Source organism: Podarcis tiliguerta, assembly GCF_965153285.1.
Source record: "Podarcis tiliguerta genome assembly, chromosome: 2".
In the NCBI taxonomy this organism is placed as follows: Eukaryota; Metazoa; Chordata; class Lepidosauria; order Squamata; family Lacertidae; genus Podarcis; species Podarcis tiliguerta.
Window position 1 is genome coordinate 7165308 of NC_139535.1, and position 21644 is coordinate 7186951.

The 21644-nt window shown below is 43.0% G+C and overlaps 1 protein-coding gene and 1 long non-coding RNA gene across 2 annotated transcripts in view; both read right to left on the reverse strand.

Annotated features, from left to right (window-relative positions):
• The window catches only part of LOC310671218, a 497424-nt gene extending 475810 nt beyond the window's left edge, over positions 1–21614 (reverse strand). The window contains exon 1 of the long non-coding RNA XR_014507906.1: positions 21574–21614. This is a non-coding gene — a long non-coding RNA (uncharacterized lncRNA). The remainder of the gene's footprint in view (positions 1–21573) is intronic.
• On the reverse strand, positions 4833–15326 carry LOC310672822 (vomeronasal type-2 receptor 26-like; the record flags this gene model as incomplete). The annotated part of the gene is made up of 6 exons (XM_083430478.1): positions 4833–5743; positions 6784–6910; positions 8825–9052; positions 11475–12287; positions 12890–13181; positions 15112–15326. The coding sequence occupies 6 exons, from the start codon at positions 15324–15326 to the stop codon at positions 4833–4835; spliced, it is 2586 nt and encodes an 861-aa protein (XP_083286604.1).
• Positions 21615–21644: the final 30 nt, after the last annotated feature.

Sequence of the window (21644 nt, forward strand, 5' to 3'; positions counted from 1 at the left end):
AAAGTGTCTCAGTTAGCAGCTGAAGCAAACAAACAAAAAATTCCTTCCAGTAGCACCTTAGAGAACAACTAAGTTTGTTATTGGTAGGAGCTTTTGTGTGCATGCATAGGTAAAGGTAAAGGGACCCCTGACCATTAGGTCCAGTCTGTTAGGATATTTCCGTTCCACCTTAAAAGGGGACAGGCTGTTGTGAGTCACAGCCTGCGTATTTCCTGCTCACAGGAAGTTACTGTTTTGTATCTAGCTTTCGTTTTCTCTCTGTGCCTGGACATCGAAGCAGGCAGTCATTTTTTTTCCTTTGTTCTGACCAACGCTGAATAAAGTTGTAAATAATGCTCTCCTGGGTGCATCTTTCGTTGTGCGAACTCTGCTGATAGAGCGTGCACCAGTCCTTGGAATGTGGACAGTTATTTCTGAGGCTTGTGTCGCTAATTGACTGATACTGCATTTCTACGGGAGATCGATGGATCGTCCGGAGACAGCGTGGGGGCATGATGGCTTTTGTCTCCCTGTCAGTATCCCAAAACAGTCATGGCCGACCCTGGGGTTGCGGCGCTCATCTCGCTTTATTGGCCGAGGGAGCCGCATACAGCTTCCGGGTCATGTGGACAGCATGACTAAGCCGCTTCTGGCGAACCAGAGCAGCGCACGGAAATGCCATTTACCTTCCTGCCGGAGCGGTAGCTATTTATCTACTTGCACTTTGACGTGCTTTCGAACTGCTAGGTTGGCAGGAGCAGGGACCGAGCAATGGGAGCTCACCCCGTCGCGGGGATTCAAACCGCCAACCTTCTGATCATAAAAGTCCTAGGCTCTGTGGTTTAACCCACAGCGCCACCCGTGTCCCGTGCATGCGTACTTCTTCCCTCTTTCCTGTGTCAGTGAATTTCTCCATTGGGTTACACTATCCAAAAAAATTGCTTCCTATTTTCTATCTAGATTCTCCAAGTGGATTCTTCCATGGATGCCTCTTTGAGTAATAATTTTTCAGGAAAAACCTATCCTTTTTCTCTTCCTCCATGATTTTATGCATCTCTATTAAGTCCCACTTTTACAGACTTCCTTCCTTAACCAGGGTCTACCAACCTTTTTAGGCCCCTAAAAACAACTGGGTATTTTATAGTCCGAAGCTGTAAGAGGAAATGGGAAAGAGCATCATTCTTTCCAACCTCCTTCTTCAGTTCCATGTTCAAGGGATTAAAGGGTGATCACCCTCACTATCTCATAACCGAGTGGACAAGGGTGAGGGACTCAGAGGATTCACAACGAATTCAATGGATTCCTCAAGGACACAATTTGTGGAATGTTCTCCAGGGAGGTTCGGCTGGTACCTTCATTGTACACCTTTAGGTGCCGTGCAAAACGTTCCTTTTTAAGCAGGACATTGGCTGACTGACATCCAAGGCCCTTTTACATGTCTTCTGGTGGAGGCATTATTGGTTAGTTTGTGTTCTTTTTTATTATGTATTTTGTCTTCTTTACATTGTCTTTTTATGTTGTGAACCACCCTGACATCTATGGCCAATGGGCGCTATTATTATTTTTAATAATAATAATTAATCAATCTGAGGTGTCTGGCTTAGCTCTTTTCTGACTACCTAATACCAAGTTTCAGTCATGTCCTTCCATGTACTAAGTTTTCTCCAAGTCTTGTACTTTTGATCCTCATCAAAACTCATGTACCAAAAATATTTCTCTTCCACAAACTATGTGTAACACCGGTGTAGATTTCCATATGACCTTTTATCTATGTCCTTCATTTAGCTAGTTTAATGTTCCTTTTCTTCTAATTTAGCAAAGTTCATTTTGCACTATAGCAATTCAGTGGACAACGTCTTAAGCAGCTTAAGAAATTCAGCTATGAGTAATATGCAGTCTAACTCAAGATCGAAGAGCCTGGTACAGGAATGATTTCAAGCAACAATGGGCAACTCCACAATTGCTATTAGTGAAGAAACTTTAAGAGGTCTACTGTCAATTATCTATCTCCTCCGCATGACAAGTGAGCTAAGGGAACTTTGACAACGATGCTTTTGGACCTTTTTCTTGCCATACACATGGTTAGCTGGAATTGCAGTGAGAGGAAACTGCTTATCTATGCAGTGGGGGGGGGGTGGCTATTGGGGCATTGTATTTTGATGATGTATTTTGTGGTTTCATAGTTATACTTTAATTTTCTTCTGGTGAACCGCCCTGAGACTTCCGGTATAGGGTGGTATATAAATTGAGTAAATAATGATAATAATAATATTTGTGGAGATTACTGCAGCCCTCAGGAAAATACTATCTGGGATCCAGATTATTTTTTAATTCTAACAACAACCTGTGGTTCCACTCAAGATTCAGAGGGGTGGGGACATTCAACTCTACAATTCGACAACTGTACAAAGGCCTCAGTTTATTTATAGCGTCCTGATCTTGCTCTTTGGCCAAACTTCCGCTGCAGCTTACAAATATCATTCCTAAAACTGCCTAGACCTCAAGTTTATAATTTTAAAAGACATGGATAATAATAATAATAATAAGAAGAATAAATTTTTTATTCATATACCACCCTCCCCAGCCGAAGTCATTCTCAGAGTAGCTAACAACAATAAAAGTAGCACAGCATTCTAAAATCATGTCATTTTAAAATCAATTCAAATCAAATTAATGGCAACCATTGGGCTAGAGTTCTGTGAGGATTACAGAAGGAGAGAGGGGGTCAGACTGTGCCTTGGCCAAAGGCCTGGTGGAACAGCTCTGTCTTGCAGGCCCTGCGGAAAGATGTCAAGTCTAGCAGCGCCCTAGTCTCTTGCTACAGAGCGTTCCACCAGATCGGGGCAACGGCCGAAAAAGCCCTGGCTCTGGTTGAGGCCAGCCTAACCTCCCTGTGCCCCGGGATCTCCAATATTCTTTTAATTTGAAGACCGTAAGGAGCAAAAGGAAAAGAGATTTGATACTCCTCTCAGCCTCGGCCTCCACAAATAGTGATCAGGATGATAGGAGCCGGAGTCCAGCAGCGCCTGAAGGGCCACTGTCTCCCTATCCCTGAAACTATTTCCCTGTGAAAGGGAACCATTGAAGCGGTGGTGGAGAAGCATGATATCCACAATGTATTTAATTATTTACACTTTAAGCTTGGTTACTGGGGATGGGAAAAGTTATATGGAAGTTGCTCAGCAAAGCTTCTTGGAGATATGATTCCGCTAATGAGGAAATCTCCAGGCCATGAGTAACTCTGCGCTTCATTTTCTTCCCTCGTCAAATTTAAGGAGCACTTTGCTTTCAGCTTCCCACAGACTTGTCATGTGACAAAGACACATGAGAGCAGAAGCAGTAAAGCAGGCTGGGAAGTGCTGGGTCTGCAAAGTCATTTGGGCCTACTAAAGTTATTCAGGCCTAACTGCTAACTGTTGGGTCACTCTGACATGTGACATAGTAGGCAGTTTCTCTTTTGTGCTCTCTGTAAGAAATTAGAGGCTCTCTGCTATGGTTGTGAGCAGAGTTAGTATGTAATCTGAGTGTCAAACTGTTTGGAACCATGTAGTTTATGAAGAAGTTTATTTTAACTTAGTAAAGCTTTTATTCTTTAAAACTCTGCATTATTAATTTACGCTGCGTGTCAAGACTTGATGATCCATTAGAAGCAGAGGTAGCAGCAGAAGCCGCAGCAGGGAGGTCATTCCGGCTTGGCCTCCTACACCTCTATTTTCACTTCTCCTTTCTCCCCCACAGCCAGGTAATCAGAAGAAGTCAACACCCTCCATCCACCACAGTGTGATATGTATAACCTCAGGCTTCCTTGGCTTCTGATGTTTGGGCAACTGCCAGAGATTTCTCTTGAGCTTTGGGAAGAATAAATCACTACCATTTTTATAATTGAAAGGGGAGAAAGTTCTTGGGATGTCTACATGGTTCAAGGGGCACTGACAGAGCTGAGAGAAAATATGTTTACGCCAAATCGCAGATGTGGCTTCAAACTGCAACATGAGTCACTTGAATTTCGGGGATGAGTTTGTCTTGAACTTGGCTAAGAACAGCCCTGCTGGATTAGCCCAAACTCTATGAGTGCAGTTAGCCCAAACTGTCTATGAGTGCTGGTGCTAAATAAGAGAGGGAGACAAAAGGGGTGCATCCTGCCCTTCTTCAGCAGCTCAGGGCAAATAAGTGAGAGGTCTGCTCCATGGGGGTGAGTGGGGACTACCCCACCAATCTCAACCTGCCTTCATGCCACCACTACTCCCCTGCCTTCTTACTTACAAGTGGTGGTGGTTCTTCTTCATCATTGTCTCTGGCTCCAGCTATCGTGGTGCCCCTCTCACTCCCACCAGACAGCTGTCACATTCATTTGTTGATGCCGACCTTGAAAACCCTAAATGACATTGGTCCTGTATATCTAAAGAAGCGTCTCCACACCCATCGTCCAGACCAGATACTTAGGTCCAGCTCCAAGGGCCTTCTGGTGGTTCCCTAAGGCATTAATACACTCAAGTGAGATTCCGTTTTTCAGTTGCTGTTTTTAATACTAGAAGCAGAATTTCAAGTTACACTAAGTTATTACGTAGGCTTAGGTTATGAACTCAGGAAGAAAGGAAATTGGGTCAAGTCAAAGTACAAACTGGATATGGTAGAGAACGATAATTATGTATGAAGAGGGAGGCTGCACTCCGGGTAACTCTACAGGTAGGGATATTCCTTAAAGTTGTAAGTCCAGAAACTCTCCAGGGATGTGATTCAATGATTCCCTTTCATCATTAAAGATGAATGAAAAAATTTATCTAAAGAGATACATTCATTCCCAAGTCAACTCTGTGTGTTTCATTACTACTATGGTGGAATACAGTTAAGAATCAGACAACAACTTTAGTTTTTGTGGCCAGGTGTTCCTTTGTGTTCAGATCAGGCCTCAGCACAAGAATGTAGCATTTGGGAATGAAGATGCAGCCCAGAAGCCCAGCACTAGAAGCCAAGATAGAGAAGATCTGCACAGCTACCATGTATTTCCCCTTTGTGCTCAGGTAGGTGGGCACAAAGGAGACCCAAACGCTGCAGAAGACCAGCATGCTGAAGGTGATCAGCTTGGCTTCATTGAAGGCCCCAGGCAGCTTCCTGGCCAGGAAAGCCACCGTGAAGCAGATGGCAGCCAGGAAGCCCATGTAACCCAGGGCAGCATAAAACATGGCCACAGACCCTTCATTGCATTGCAGGGTGATCTCTCCAGCCTGGGAATGCTTGTCAGAGTCTGGGAATGGGGGAGAAATACACAGCCAAATGATGCAAATGAGCATTTGGACACTGGAGCAGTAAAGGACAATGGAGTTGGCCAGACTTTTCCCTAACCATCTCCTCACCCTGTTCCCTGGCTTTGTGGCCAGGAAGGCCAGCACCACCATGATGGTTTTGGACAGCAAAGAAGATACAGCAACTGAGAAGATGGTGCTGAAGGCTGTTTGTCGAAGGAGGCAGGTGACTTTCCTGGGACGGCCAATGAAGAGGAAGGAGGACAAGAAGGACAGCAGGAGGGAGACAAGGAGGATGTAGGAGAGGTCCCTGTTGTTGGCTTTGACTATGGGAGTTTCCTTGTATTTAATGAAGATTCCTACAACAAAGCCTGTGGTTAAGGACAGGAAGAGAGCCAAAGAAGTCAGGAGAATCCCCAAATATTCTTTATATGATAGGAAGCTGATAATCCTCGGAATGCAGTGATCTCGGTCCTTGTTTGGATATTGTTCTTCTGGACATTTGGTGCAACGCTCTGCGTCTGAGGAGGAGAAAAAGAATGGCTTTGGCTTTGCTTACAGACACAATCTATTACATGTCAAGAAATGCACTCACATGGGAGATATCAGAAAATGAGAATGTATTGTAAGAAAGGGAAGCTTCTTCGGTGCATTTCCTTATGTGATAGTTTTTGGGCAGTAACACTACTTCATTTCCATATTTCATTTCACTTTTAATTTGTTAACTGCCTTTCTATATGGCTATGCAGAAGGAGGGTTACAAGCTGAAGAAACAACAAAATAGACAGCAAAGATCACAGACGACACACAAAAAGTCATAATAAAAGTATAACTTTAAAATAAACAACATATCAAATTAAGCAAAATTCAATACTATTCAAAAATAATACTAAGGAATAGTAAACAGTAAAATTTAATATCAGCAAATAATAAACAGCTAATACTTATCATGTACAATAAAGAATTACTAATCTATAATCAATAAAAAAACAGCAAGTCACAATGAATAAAATACCACAAAACATACAAACCATGTAAAAGGGTCAAACTGAGAAACAAGGACACACAACTTATGATTTATTTATTTTTAATATCTTTAACTCCTCTCTTCCAAGCTGCTACAGCTGTTCTCAAACTCCTTGACTGGGATATCCAATAACTTCCTGCTGAAATCCCATAACTTTTAATTCTTCTACAATAGAATGGAATGTTCACCTAATTTTTTATTATTATTGTGCATCATGCTTTCTCTCTTTTAAATAAATATTTGCTATTTACACTATTTCTCGTTTATTTTGAAGACATTTTTAATTTCCTTTGTGAGGGTGGTTCTGGTTCTCTGATCCTAGGCTTGGTATAAAATAACCAAAGGTGTGCCTTATGGGCAGAGCAGGCTGAACCCAATTTGCATCCCAGAGATTGCTTCCTGCAAGTCATTTCTTTCAAATAACTTCCTGGAAGGGGATTAAAAATGCATCCAACTATGTCTTTAGAATCTTCACAGAACGTTTCTGACTAACAAATTCTCCCAACAAATTCCATCTCCTGTGGTGTCACCCACCTTCCTGTGTAGATATGGTCCCTTCCCCACATGGAACACAAGCGTAGCAGCAAAGCGGCTTGTCTTCTTGAACCACCTTGGCATATCCTGGGCGACACCTTTTGGTACACCTGGCGTGAGGCACAGTCTAGCCATAAAGAAAAGATGACACATTAAAGGGGAAGTGTCAGCAATACTTGTGCCTATGGAACTCACTCAGAGAGTCTGGAGAGAACCCAGCAGGGTCTCCAGTCCCACAAGAAAGCACCCTTGATGTGGTGGTCCAGGTAAGCCACACAACACATAATCGATGCCCATCAACTTTATGGGGCCCCAGCCCCCTCAAGTATTTTAATGTGGGGCCCAACGTCCCCACAGCTCCTAGGAGTTGGCTCCTATGCTTGATGTAAATGGCCTCGGCCCAGTATACCTGAAGGAGCGTCTCCACCCCCATCTTTCTGCCTGGACACTGAGGTCCAGCGCCGAGGGCCTTCTGGTGGTTCTCTCATTGCGAGAAGCAAAGCTACAGGGAACCAGGCAGAGGGGCTCTTCGGGAGTGGCGCCCGCCCTGTCAAACGCCCTCCCATCAGATGTCAAAGCGATAAACAACTACCTGACATTCAGAAGACATCTGAAGGCAGCCCTGTTCAGGGAAGTTTTTAATGTGTGACATCTTAGTGTATTTTTGGACTCTGTGGAAACCTCCCAGAGTGGCTGGGGAGGCCCAGCCAGATGGGCGAGGTACAAATAATAAATTTAATAAATTTCCTTGACATCTGATGGGAGGACGTACCACAGGGCAGGCACCACTACCGAGAAGGCCCTCTGCCTGGTTCCCTGTAACCTCACTTCTTGCAGGGAGGGAACCGCCAGAAGGCCCTCGGAGCTGGACCTCAGTGTCTGGGCTGAACGATGGGGGTGGAGACGCTCCTTCAGGTCTACTGGGCTGAGGCGGTTTAGGGCTTTAAAGGTCAGCACCAACACTTTGTATTGTGCTCGGAAATGTACTGAAAAGAGTATTAATACATAGGTCTTTGAACTACTGGACTGAGGCAAAGTCTAATAAGAATAAAAAAGAAGATACATACAGGAGAAGTATTTGTTTGCCACGAGTATTTGTGTCAATGGAGTTGATTCATAGAGTTTGGAAATAACCCAACAGGTTCTCTAGGCAAGGGCAAAAGATGCAGAAACAAAAGAAAAGAAAAATCCCATCCCAGAGCAGCAGCAATAAAACACTCTGATGAAGAGCAGTATTTAAACATAGAGTATGATCACATCTTATGCAGGAGTTACATTCCGGGGAAGGAGTAGTATACACAAAAATGTATATACAGTGGCAGCTTGGTTCCTGAATGGCTTGGCTCCCAAACAAATCAGCTCCCGAAAGCTGCAAACCCGGAAGCAAGTGGCTTTCAGTTGAGTGCAGGAAGCTCCCGCAACCAATTGGAAGCCGTTCCTTAGTTTTCGAACAGTTTGGGGAGTTGAGTGGACTTCCGGAATGGATTAAGTTCCAGAACCAAAATTCGACTGCACTCGAATGAGCCCCTTGGAACGGCTCCTGCACAACCACCCTGACCTTCCGGAGCTAGCATGTCAAGCAGGCCTTACTCCCAAGCTCTCTCTTTTGCTCACTGGGCTCCAGGATGCTCTTGCGTGGGCTCTGAGATGTTCTCATGAGATCTCGCAGGGCCGGGCTGGATTAACCATTAAGCAAAATAAGTACGTGCTTAGGGCATCCAGGGAAGGCGGGCACCACAGGAATTTTTCTGTTGCTGGATTTACCATGGACCATATTGTGCGGCTCAATCAGGTTCCACAAAAAGGCTCCCACAATAAATGAAAAAATTAAATACATACAAACAAATAAACACAAATAGAAACATGTGTGTGTGTGTGTATCTGCACATGAAGAGTATTATACACATTTAATAATTTACTTAATTAATTATAATGAAAGCATCAGCCAAACTTCCAAAAGATTATACTTGAATTCCTCTTGGAAATATTCAACAGATTACTAGATCTTCATGTGTATCATGTGGAATAAAGGGGCTCTTACCTGGTTGAAGCTCTTGGGCCACACAATAGCTTCTGGGTTAATGGCGAGCTTGAAGTCAGTGGATGCCTCTCTCTCTATACTCCCAATTTTCACTCTAACACAAGACTCATTGGGAAGCACCACCCAATTCTCAATATCAAACATGATGGGCAGCTCCCCATTCTCATCCAAATACAGTCCGCCCATGGAAATGTTCAACAACCGGGTTTCTCTTAAGAAAGGGTGAAGCTGGAATGACAGGGAAAAGACCAGCATTTTTTTTTATTTATACAACAAGAAAAACAAACAAACAAAAAACACAAATACCAAATTATACACAAATTACAAAAATAACCATAGACACATAATATTCTTAGCAAACAATAAAACATCTATTGGTCTTAACACTAAAGACCCAACCTCCCGTCTATTCCATACTTCAAATTCATATTTCTTATTGCCAATACACAATTTTTTTAATAATTAAACTTATTCTCATTAAATCTAATTTCTTATATCTACCTTTCAACTATTACTGAAGTTCCTCGAATGCTGCAACAGAATTTAAACTACTATATGGCCATCCTGACTCGGCCCCAGACACACTGGCCAGATGTTTGGAAGCTGTGGCTGGATGGTTACGTGGGAGCCGGTTGAAGCTAAATCCTTCGAAGACAGAGGTCCTCTGGCTGGGACGGGACAATATGGGATTGGGGGGGCAACTCCCATCTCTTACGGGGGTGCAATTAGTGCCAGCACCGTCCGTTAAGAGTTTGGGTGTAATCTTCGACACCTCCCTTTCCATGGAGGCGCAGATTGCAGCTACAACAAAGGCGGCATTTTTCCATCTCCGCCAAGCTAAGCAGTTGGCTCCTTACCTCTCTCGCCCTGACCTAGCCACTGTGATCCACGCGACGGTCACCTCCAGACTGGATTATTGTAACTCGCTCTACGTGGGGCTGCCCTTGAGACTGACCCAGAAACTCCGGCGGGTGCAGAATGCTGCAGCGAGACTCCTTACGGGGTCTTCGCTGCAAGATCACATTCACCCGGTGCTATACCAGCTGCACTGGCTCCCGGTGGAGTACAGGATCAGGTTTAAGGTGCTGGTTTTAACCTTTAAAGCCCTATACGGCCTAGGACCCTCGTACCTACGGGACCGCCTCTCCTGGTATGCCCCACAGAGAAACTTACGGTCTTGAAATAAAAACATCTTGAAGGTCCCAGGCCACAGAGAAGTTAGGCTGGCCTCAACTAGAGCCAGGGCTTTTTCGGCCGTGGCTCCGATCTGGTGGAACACTCTGTCACAAGAGACCAGGGCCCTGCGGGACTTGACATCTTTCTGCAGGGCCTGCAAGACAGAACTGTCCCACCAGGCCTTTGGCCAGGGCACAGCCTGACTCCCTCCCTCAGCAATCTTTGCGGAGCTCTGGTCGAATGGCTGCCAGTGGCTTGAATTAATTAATTTTATAATGAATGATTTTAGAGTGTTGTTTGTGCTATACTTTTGTACTGTTTTATTGTTATTATTGTTGTTAGCCGCCCTGAGCCTGGCTTCGGCTGGGGAGGGCGGGATATAAATAAAAATTATTATTATTATTATTATTATTATTATTATTATTATTATTATTATTATATTTATTTTTCAGATATTCTTTAAAAAACCTCCCATTTAGAAACAAATCCCTGTTTTGATTTATTCTTTATTTTTTCTGATAAACCATCTAATTCAGCATATTCTGTCAGCTTTGGGAAATTTCTGTTGAGAACCCCTTTTGTTTGTCAGATTTAAATTTTTCAAATAACTGATGGTATTGGAACCAGTCTGAAATGTGGTCTCTTATTTCCTCAAAGTTTTTAAATTTTATTTGTTTGTCTTCATTTTTTAGAAGTATTTTATATGTTGGCCAGCTTTCCTGAGTATTTTTCCGTTTTACTGCTATGGCTTCTACTGGAGAAGTCGACCACGGGACTTTAGGCTCCATCAGGTCTTTATATTTTTCCCCATACAGCAAAGAGTGACTTTCTTATTATATGGTTGGTAAAGTTTTTATGAATTTTCGCTTTTCCATATATTAGGTAGGCGTGCCATCCCCAACGGTTGTCAAAACCTTCCAGGTCCAGGATGTCCGAATCCTGCAACGTGCACCAATCTTTTAGCCAGGTGAAACAGGCTGCCTCGTAGTAAAGCTTTAGGTCGGGTAGACCAGCATTTCAAAGCATTTTGGACATCTCATCCCTGCTCCCTTTGAGCTCCAAAGTCCTGGCATACCTGGCCTGGAATCTTCGGAGGACTAAACACCCGAACATTTTAGATGCCTCATCCATGCTTCCTTGGAACTCAAAACTCCTGTCATGCCACAATTTCTCCTACAGGCAAGATTAAACAGACACCCTCCATGTGGAGGGATGTCTGCTTTTAACTTGTTTTGGCTTCTTATGGTTTTATTATATCGTCCTATGTTTTTCATTGCAGTAGACCACCTTGAGATTTTATGAAATACACACTGTATATACATCTTCCAGCAGGAGCCTTTTAAAAAGAATCTAAATCTAAATAAATAAAACAAAAACCTTTTCCTCACTGTTGCATTCGTGTCTAAATCAATGAGAATGATTATTGTAGAGTTGGTAGAAAGAACTTTGATTGCTAGAAAGGGAAAGGAAATACCTGCCATGGCTGTAGCCTTTGACATGCCAACTGGTCTCCTCCACCCGCCATCAACATCTGCTTTGATCTGGATGAACAGGCAACATTTAAAGCATGTGCCATGATTTGGAGACTGAAGTATGTTCTGTGGCTGTCTTGAGACAGAACACTCTGCAGCTCCTCTTCAGACGGCACCTCCGGATCCTCCACATCTCTGCATCTTGTCCAACCTCTCACAGCGAGGACGTGCTTTGAGTATGAACAACTAAATGCTTTTTGCCGAAACAGATTAAAAAGATGGGACTCTGATTTACAGCAGTCACGTTTGCTCCTTATTTTGGTCTTCATTACAAAGGAGAATGAACCATGGATATACTTCAAGGACTTGGGACCATAAAGCAAATTCATGTCAATGTCTTGAAAAGCTGTTGTGAGCCATACTTTTGACCCAAGTTCTTGTTTCCAAAGTACTTCTTCTAGTGTCATGAGGGTACGCAGTGCTATATGACTGTTTACATAGCAAAGGAATACATTGGTCTGTCTCCGTAGGGCAATTAATTCACTTACTGTGAACCTCCCAGGTTCATTCCTGTTTGGTATTGTTACTGAAAAGGCAACACAAATTCCATTGCTGGCCATCAGAGATGTCATGGCACTCAAGAACCTTTCTCCATTCTCATTCTTTGGAACAAAGAGGCCGATCCACGTCCATCCAAAATGCTGGAGGAACTTTACAATCCCCGTGTACTGGACATCTTCATTGGGGACCGTACGGTAGACAAAAGGGACTTTGGTGTTCTCATCAACAACCCCAGATACAAAGCCATAACTGATCTGAAGTGGAGAAGAAAAAATATAGTGTTTCTTTTTCAGAGCAAAGTACAGGATTAACCTGAAATATTTAATACCTAACAAATATTTTGCTAGTTTTATTTATTTTGCTGACTGGGGCTGATAGTTTTACTTTGAAACTTTGGGAGGCTGCAACCCCAGCAAAGTCTCCGTGTTAATAATAATAATAATAATTTATTATTTATACCCCGCTCATCTGGCGAGGTTTGCCCAGCCACTCTGGGCGGCATCCAACAGAACACGAAAATACAATAACCTATTAAATATTAAAAGCTTCCCTAAACAGGGAATAAACTTTTGAATCATAGAGTTGGAAGCGACCCTGAGGTTCATCTTGTCGTCCCCCTGGCAATGCAGCTGTCCCATACGGGGATCAAGCCTGCAACCTTGACGTTGGCAGCACCACACTCTAACCAACTGCACCACACTCTAACCAACTGCACCACACTCTAACCAACTGAGCTATCTAGCTTAACATAGCTCAGTATTTTTGCCCTCGTTGATGCCCCTTTTTGCTGACGATACAGTGAATTTATTTTGCTGCTGAACCTCTTTTCTGTCCCTCCATGCCCCACCCTTCATACCTGTGGGATTTTGTACATGCCTAACGTGGTTGAAATCACTTTGGAGATGATGGAATTGGCTCCTTCAAGAACAGCCAAGATATTATTCCATTTTCCACAGCGATAGTTTGGAATATTGCTTTCCCCACCTGCAAGCAGGTCTAGCATGGCATCAGAAGTGATCCTTGCATTGTAATAGTTCTCATAGAGGCTGTAGCCCAAAGTGATGTTGGGTAAGAGCCTGGGATCCCGGTTGATCTCTTGGATGGTGAACAAGAAGGACGAGATATGCCAGTAGAACCTAAATGGCATACTGTAAGAAATCAATCAATCAAAAGTGTCAAACCATTCACTATTTAATGAAAATAAATAGTATTTGATTCCCTAAATCATGGTCTGCATTAGGGCTGCCATACACACATAGCAGTAAGACAGCAGTTGGAAACAGTGTGTGGGTGGAATTCACTGGAATTTCCTTTAAAATAACTCAAGAACTTTGCCAATAAATCTTTTTGTCTGGATTTTCACTTGTTACAATATGGGGACTCTAGTCTGTATGTTTGTTTGAAGGGTGAGAAGAGACATATCCTTCTTACAAGATGAAAATCCATTTGCCACTTAAGAATTAAAATATAAGGATTTCTCAAGAGGAGAAGCACACATCTTCAAAGAAGGAAAAGGAAGAAAACATTCTTCTTTCCGAATGTGTGAGAAATATGGGGAAATGGCTGCTTCAAAGGAGTTGCATAAAGAGCCAACGGCAATGGAGAGCTAAGTCTGTTTAGAGGCTCTATATCATTAGTATGGCTTATTTTCAATAGGCAGGATTAGGATTGGGCTGTTATTTAAGAAAGCTCAGTTCCAACCAGTCTTTCAGCAAAACAAACAATCAGAAGGATGTATTTCCTTCCGTCTCTCCTGTGCAAGTGAATTCAGGTGTCTGGCTCAGCAGTGAGGGGGAAATATTAGGAATGTGGATTGCTGCTGGGGAGGGGGGAGTGAAGCAGAGAAAAAGTCCCTGGAGCCAAATTAATTCCCCAGAAGCACTGAACTTGGCTAAGTTTGGAATTGTGTGTCTTATTCTGCATCCAGGGGAGCTTCTAGTATAGTTCTAGGTTGAGATAATGTCCACTTAATGTAGCATTTCATCCAGGAGAATAGTTTCCTTGTCACTCATATTTCTCCCTGTGGGAACTGTTCAATATCATTGCAATGGCAGTCACAGACACTAATTCTGCTGATATCTTCTGGGAGGTTATTTCAGGCAGCATATCAGCATAAAAGACCTCTGTTTTGTCTGTTTAAATATGTTTTGTTTTGGTTTTCAACAGTAACACTATAAACTTAACATGAACAGCAAACACAACACGTATATGTTATTGAAAGTAACCTTAAGTTACATACATAATAGGCTTACTGGTTAATTAGTCCTCTCCATAGATATACATGTGTTATAGCTACACCTTCCCGTACGGGCCAGTCGTATCCGACTCTGGGGTTGTGCGCCCATCTCGCTTAAGAGGCCGGGGGCCAGCGCTGTCTGAAGACACTTCCGGGTCACATGGCCAGCGTGACAAGCTGCATCTGGCAAGCCAGCGCAGCACACGGAAACGCCGTTTACCTTCCCGCTATAAAGCGGTCTCTATTTATCTACTTGCACCCCGGGGTGCTTTCGAACTGCTAGGTTAGCAGGCGCTGGGACCGAAAGATGGGAGCGCACCCCGCCGCGGGGATTTGAACCGCCGACCTGACGATCAGCAAGTCCTAGGCGCTGAGGTTTTACCCACAGCGCCACCCGCGTGTTATAGGGGGGTTGCAATAACTGTGCTGGCTTCTTAATGTGATCTGTAAAGAACAACCACATGCTTAAAAATTACACAAAGTAGGATTATCGCCAGTGTCCCACTCATCTCATGAATGCAGGTGTAATCATTCAGTGAATCATTTTGAGGCCTGATCAGGTTCATTTATACACTTGTGTTCTTCAACAAGCAACACAACAGCACAGAAGGTAAAAACAGAGCACGGTTGGGAACATGCAACCCACTAGCTGGTGTGAAACTCAAGTTCCCTTCAGCCCCTGCCAGCATGGCCAGTGATCAGGGGTGATGGGAGCTGCAGTCGCGCAACATCTGGAAGACCACAGAGTTCTCACTCCTAAAATGGAGACTATTTTCCTAGTAAACAGGAGCCATTGGGGTGCAGTAGAAAAACGCGATGTCCTTCTGCATATAATTACTTACTCATTCTTAAACCTGGTTAATGGGGGCTGCGAAAAGTTGTATGGAAGTTGTAGAGAAAACATATTTGGAGTTAATATCCCACCAATGAGGAAGTCGCCAGTCTGGAAATAATTCTGTGCTTTGATTCCTTCCCCGATTGGATTCAAGGGGCATTTTGCCTTCAGGTTTCCACAGGATTCAAGCAAAATGAGCAGCATCAGCATCTGGGATCTCATTCTGACTGATTGCCACACCTCTCTTGTGAATGTTCCTCTCTCCCCCATAGCCAGCTACATCAGAAGAAGCCAAAAAACTCTTATTTATCCAATATGGGTAGTGCTCAGCTATAGCTTCAGAGCCATTAAACCTCACACAGATGTATCCCACCCCTCTTACTCTCAGTCTTGACTCAGTCTCTCTCTGACACAGGTGATCTTCTGTGCATTAACTTTTCCCTCAGGAACAAGGCAGAATAAATCACTATGATGTTGATAATTATAAGGGGAAGGAAGTTCATCTTTGCAACAACCTGAAGTCTCTGTGTGGCTTGAGGGGCAGGAGCAGAGTTGGAGATAAACATGTTTTGGAGGAAACAAAGTTGCTGCTCCAAAGTTTGACATGGGTCACGTGATGAGTGAGAGTTTGGCCTGAACTTTGCTGCTGACAAGAGCATTGGAAGAGTCCTGCTGCTGGTTCAGTTCATAGCTTAATCCTATGCAGTATCTTGTTGCACCCAGTGGCCAATCAGACATTTCTGGGATCCACCCAAGCTGATGGCAGTAGAGTTGATCCCAGCAACTGACATTCAGAGATATGCAGCCTCTTATCCTGGCAGCCATGTGATTGGCTTTTAAATGTGTCTCAGTTAGCAGCTGAAACAAAATAAAAAATTTCCTTCCAGTAGGGCTGGACCCTACAAAGTTGATTGGTATTCCCATCCAAATGGTGTGTGCGCACTGCATCATGTGATCATTTATATGGGGCATGGCTTACCTGGGTCCCCAAAATATTTTATTCAAGTTGGCACCCCTGACATAAAGGGTGCTTTCTTGTGGGACTGGAGACCCTGCTCTCCAGGGAGATTCGGCTGGTACCTTCATTGTACACCTTCAGGTGCCAAGCGAAACGTTCCTTTTTAACCAGCCCTTTGGCTGATTGACATCCAATGCCTTATTAAATGTCTTCTGGTTGAGGCATTATTGGTTAGTTTGTGTTCTCTTTTATTATGTATTTTGTTTTCTTTACATTGTCTTTTTATGTTGTGAACCACCCTGACATGTATGGCCAATGGGCGCTATATACATTTTATTAGTATTTATAATAATAATAATTAATCAAACTGAGGTGTCTGGCTTACCTCGTTTCTGACTACCTAATATCAAGTTTCTGTCATTTCCTTCCATGTACTAAGTTTTCTCCAAGTCTTGTACTTTTGATCCTCATCAAAACTCACGTGCCAAAAATATTTCTCTTCCACAAACTATGTGTAACAATCTTGTAGATTTCCATATGACCTTTTATCTATGTCCTTCATTTAGCTAGTTTAATGTCCCTTTTCTTCTAATTTAGCTAAGTTCATTTTGCACTTTAGCAATTCAGTTGACAACCTCTTGAACAGCTTAGGAAATTCAGCTATGAATAATATACAGTCTAACTCAAGATAGAAGAGCCTGGTACAGGAATGATTTCAAGCAGCAAGGGGCAACTCCACAATTGCTAGTAGTGAAGAATTGGGAATCAGAAACTTTAAGAGGACTACTGTCAATTATCTATCTCCTCCGCATCACAAGTGAGCTAAGGGAACTTTGACAATGATGCTTTTGGACCATTTTCTCGCCATACACAGGGTTAGCTGGAATTGCAGTGAGAGGAAACTGCTTGTCTATGCATTGGGGGGGGGGTGTTATTGAGGCATTGTTTTTTTATTTTGAATTTTGTGATGTCATAGTCATACTTTGATTTTGTTCTGTGAATCGCCCTGAGACCTCCCGTTATAGGGTGGTATATAAATTCAATAAATAATGATAATAATAATATTTGTAGAGTTTACTGCAGCCCTCAGAAAAATACTATCTGGGATCCAGATTATTTTTTAATTCCAACAACAACCTGTGGTTCCACTCAAGATTCAGAGGGGTGGGGACATTCAACTCCACAATTCTACAACTGTACAAAGGCCTCAGTTTATTTATAGCGTCCTGATCTTGCTCTTTGACCAAACTCCCACTGTAACTTACAAATATCATTCCTAAAACTGCCTAGACCTCAAGCTTATAATTTTAAAAGACATGGATAAAAATAATAATAATAGTAATAAAATAAAATAAAAATTTTTATTCATATCCCACCCTCCCCAGCCGAAGTCATTCTCAGAGTAGCTAACAACAATAAAAGTAGCACAGCATTCTAAAATCATTGCGTTTTAAAATCAATTCAAATTAAATTAATGGCAACCATTGGGCTAGAGTTCTGTGAGGATTACAGAAGGAGAGAGGGGGTCAGACTGTGCCTTGGCCAAAGGCCAGGTGGAACAGCGCTGTCTTGCAGGCCGTGCGGAAAGATGTCAAGTCCAACAGGGCCCTAGTCTCTTGTGACAGAGCATTCCACCAGATCGGGGCAACGGCCGAAAAAGCCCTGGCTCTGGCTGAGGCCAGCCTAGCCTCCCTGTGGCCGGGGACCTCCAAGATGTTTTTATTTGAAGACCGTAAGGAGCAAAAGGAAAAGAGATTAGAAACTCCGCTCAGCCTCGGCCTCCGCAAACAGTGGTCAGGATGAGAGGAGCCAAAGTCCAGCAGCGCCTGAAGGGCCACTGTCTCCCTATCCCTGAAACTATTTCCCTGTGAAAGGGAACCATTGAAGTGGAGGTGGAGAAGCATGATATTCATGATGTATTTAATTATTTACACTTTAAGCTTGGTTACTGGGGGCTGGGAAAAGTTATATGGAAGTTGCTCAGCAAAGCTTCTTGGAGATATGATTCCGCTAATGAGGAAGTCTCCAGGCCGCGAGTAACTCTGCGCTTCATTTTCTTCCCTCATCAAATTAAAGGAGCACTTTGCTTTCAGCTTCCCACAAACCTGTTATGTGACAAAGACACATGAGAGCAGAAGCAGCAAAGCAGGCTGGGAAGTGCTGGGACTGCACAGTCATTTGGGCCTACTAAAGTTATTCAGGCCTAACTGCTAACGGTTGGGTCACTCTGACATGTGACATAGTAGCCAGTTTCTCTTTTGTGCTCTCTGTAAGAAATCAGAGTCTGTCTGCTTCGGTTGTGAGCAGTGTCGGTATGTAATCTGAGTGTCAAACTGTTTGGAACCATGTAGTTTATGAAGAAGTTTATTTTAACTTAGTAAAGCTTTTATTCTTTAAAACTTGGCATTATTAATTTACGCTGCGCGTCAAGACTTGATGGGGCATTAGAAGCAGAGGTAGCAGCAGAAGCCGCAGCAGGGAGGTCATTCTGGCTTGGCCTCCTACACCTCTATTTTGACCTCTCCTTTCTCCCCCACAGCCAGTTAATCAGATGAAGTTAACACCCTCCAGCACAGTGTGATATGTATAACCTCAGGCTTCCTTGGCTTCTGATGTTTGGGCAACTGCCAGAGATCTCTCTTGAGCTTTGGGAAGAATAAATCACTATCATTTTTATAATTGAAAGGGGAGAAAGTTTTTGGGATCTCTACATGGTTCAAGGGGCACTGACAGAGCTGACAGAAAATATGTTTACGCCAAATCGCAGATGTGGCTTCAAACTGCAACATGAGTCACTTGCATTTCGGGGATGAGTTTGGCTTGACCTTTGCTAAGAACAGCCCTGCTGGGGTTTTTTTTTTATATATATATAATATTTTTTATTTTCACAACCAATAAACAGAGAATACAAACAAACAAATACAAAACAAAAAATAAAAACAATACATACAAACAATATAAAATACAGTGTACAGGAAAAAAAAATAAAAGATTTTTTTTAAAAAAACTATTATTGTGTCTTTGCATTTTTTAACCTTAGCTTGGATCTGCGACTTCCCCAGACCTTCCCACTCTGTATTCTAGATCTTATATTCTGACAGTAAATTCTTTCCCTCTGGCATATCTTTGGTTCAACTTAATCTTAATATCTTAACATAATTGCATTTCCATATGTCTTAAAACATTAGTCTTTCTTAATCGTTGATTTTTTATTTATTTTTTTGCTAATATTCTTTTAAATTCAATCTGATGTCCTCAAACATTCTTTATCTTATAATGCTTCTGTAAATAGTCTTTAAACTTCCTCCAATCTTCCTTCACCGTCTCTTCTCCCTGGTCTCTGATTCTGCCAGTCATTTCTGCTAGTTCCATGTAGTCGATAACCTTCATCTGCCATTCTTCCAGCGTGGGTAATTCTTGCGTCTTCCAATGCTGTGCAATGAGTATTCTTGCTGCTGTTGTGGCGTACATAAAAAATGTCCTGTCCTTCACCTGAACCTGTTGGTTTACCATACCTAGGAGAAAGGCTTCTGGGTTCTTTCGAAATGTGTATTTAAACACTTTTTTCAATTCATTATAAATCATCTCCCAGAAGGACTTAATCCTTGGGCACGTCCACCAAAGGTGAAAGAAAGTACCTTCAGATTCTTTACATTTCCAACATTTATTATCTGGCATATGATAAATTTTTGCTAGCTTGACTGGTGTCATGTACCATCTGTAAATCATTTCCATTATATTCTCTCTTAAGGCATTACTTGCCGTAAACTTTATCCCAGTGGTCCATAACCGTTCCCAGTCAGCAAACATTATATTATGACCAACATCTTGTGCTCACTTAATCATTGCTGATTTCACTTCCTCATCCTGTGTATTCCATTTCAGCAGCAAGTTATACATTCTTGACAATATTTTTGTTTTGGGTTCTAACAATTCTGTTTCCAATTTTGATTTTTCCACCTGGAAGCCAATTTTCCTGTCCATTTTGAATGCCTCCATTATTTGATAGTAATGGAGCCAGTCTCGGACTTTGCTTTTTAGTTTATCAAAACTCTGTAGTTTCAATTTGTCTCCATCTTGTTCCAAAATCTCCCAATACTTTGGCCAATTGGCCTCCATATTGAGTTTCTTTAAAGCTTTTGCTTCCATTGGAGACAACCACCTTGGAGTTTTGTTTTCCAAAAGATCCTTATACCTAATCCACACATTAAGCAATGCTTTCCTGACAATGTGAATTTTGAACATTCTGTGCACTTTAACCTTGTCAACAGCCCTGCTGGGTTAGTCCAAACTCCCATCTAGTCCTGCAACACAGTGGCCAATCAGACATTGCTGAGAAGCTCACAAGCAGGGCATGAAAGCAATGGGCGTGGCCAGGCACTGATCACCAGCGACTGGCATTTGGGGGAAGTAACTATGTACTGCATGATTCAATATTTTGTTTCCTCTCAATCTCCCAACCTTCTGATTCATTGGATGTCTATGAGTGCTGGTGCTATATAAGAGAGGGAGATAAAAAGGATGGATCCTGCCCTTCTCCTGCAGCTCAGGGCAAATAAGTGAGAGGTCTGGTCCATGGGGGTGGATGGGGACTACCCCACCAATCTCAACCAGCCTTCATGCCACCACCACTCACCTGCCTTCTTACTTACAAGTGGTGGTGGTTCTTCTTCATCATTGTCTCTGGCTCCAGCTATCGTGGTGCCCCTCTCACTCCCACCAAACCGACAGCTGTCACATTCATTTGTTGATGCCAACCTTGAAAACCCTAAATGACATTGGCCCTGTATATCTAAAGGAGCGTCTCCACACCCATCGTCCAGACCAGATACTGAGGTCCAGCTCCAAGGGCCTTCTGGAGGTTCCCTCAAGCATTAATACACTCCTTTGAGATTCCGTTTTTCAGTTGCTGTTTTTAATACTAGTGTAGCCTTTTCAGGCTTTGCCTTCGGGTGGGAAGAGCATTGCGCCCGGGACAGGGAAGTGGGAGTCAAGCAGACACTCAAGGGTTGATCCAGAGAAAGAGCTTTATTACTACCATCCGGGCTTGGTAGAAGGAGCAAGCATGATAACTCCCAAGCTTAGCACAAGTTCACAGCCATTTGCACAAAGCATATATTCCCCTCCAGTTCCCTCCCCCTTCTTCCCCTTCTCAGGAGTCTTGCCTCATGAGTTTCCATGAGCATGAACAGAAAGCTCCTCTCTTGGGACTCTTGGCGCCCTTCCCAGGAAAGGGGGATGAGAAGCCAAGGGGGTTGAGGAGCCTTGCGTTTCAGCGTGTCCAAGATGTGTTGCAACTGGATGAGATAAGACTCAGTTCCCAGGCCGGCTTATTCTTGGCATTGATAGAGTCTATTCATTAGCTCCTTGAAGCTCTCTCGTACTGATAAAAATAACGTTTTGCCTATGCAGCAGCATCTTGTGAGAAAGCAGAGAAGAGCAGAGAAAAGCTGAAGCTGTGGATTTTTAGAAGAGAGAAAGGGGAAATTTGGTTTGGAGGCCTGGGGTGACTTCGGGCCTAGGTGGGGTCACCTGTCCTCACCTCCTTCATTAGAAGCAGAATTTCAGGTTACACTAAGTTA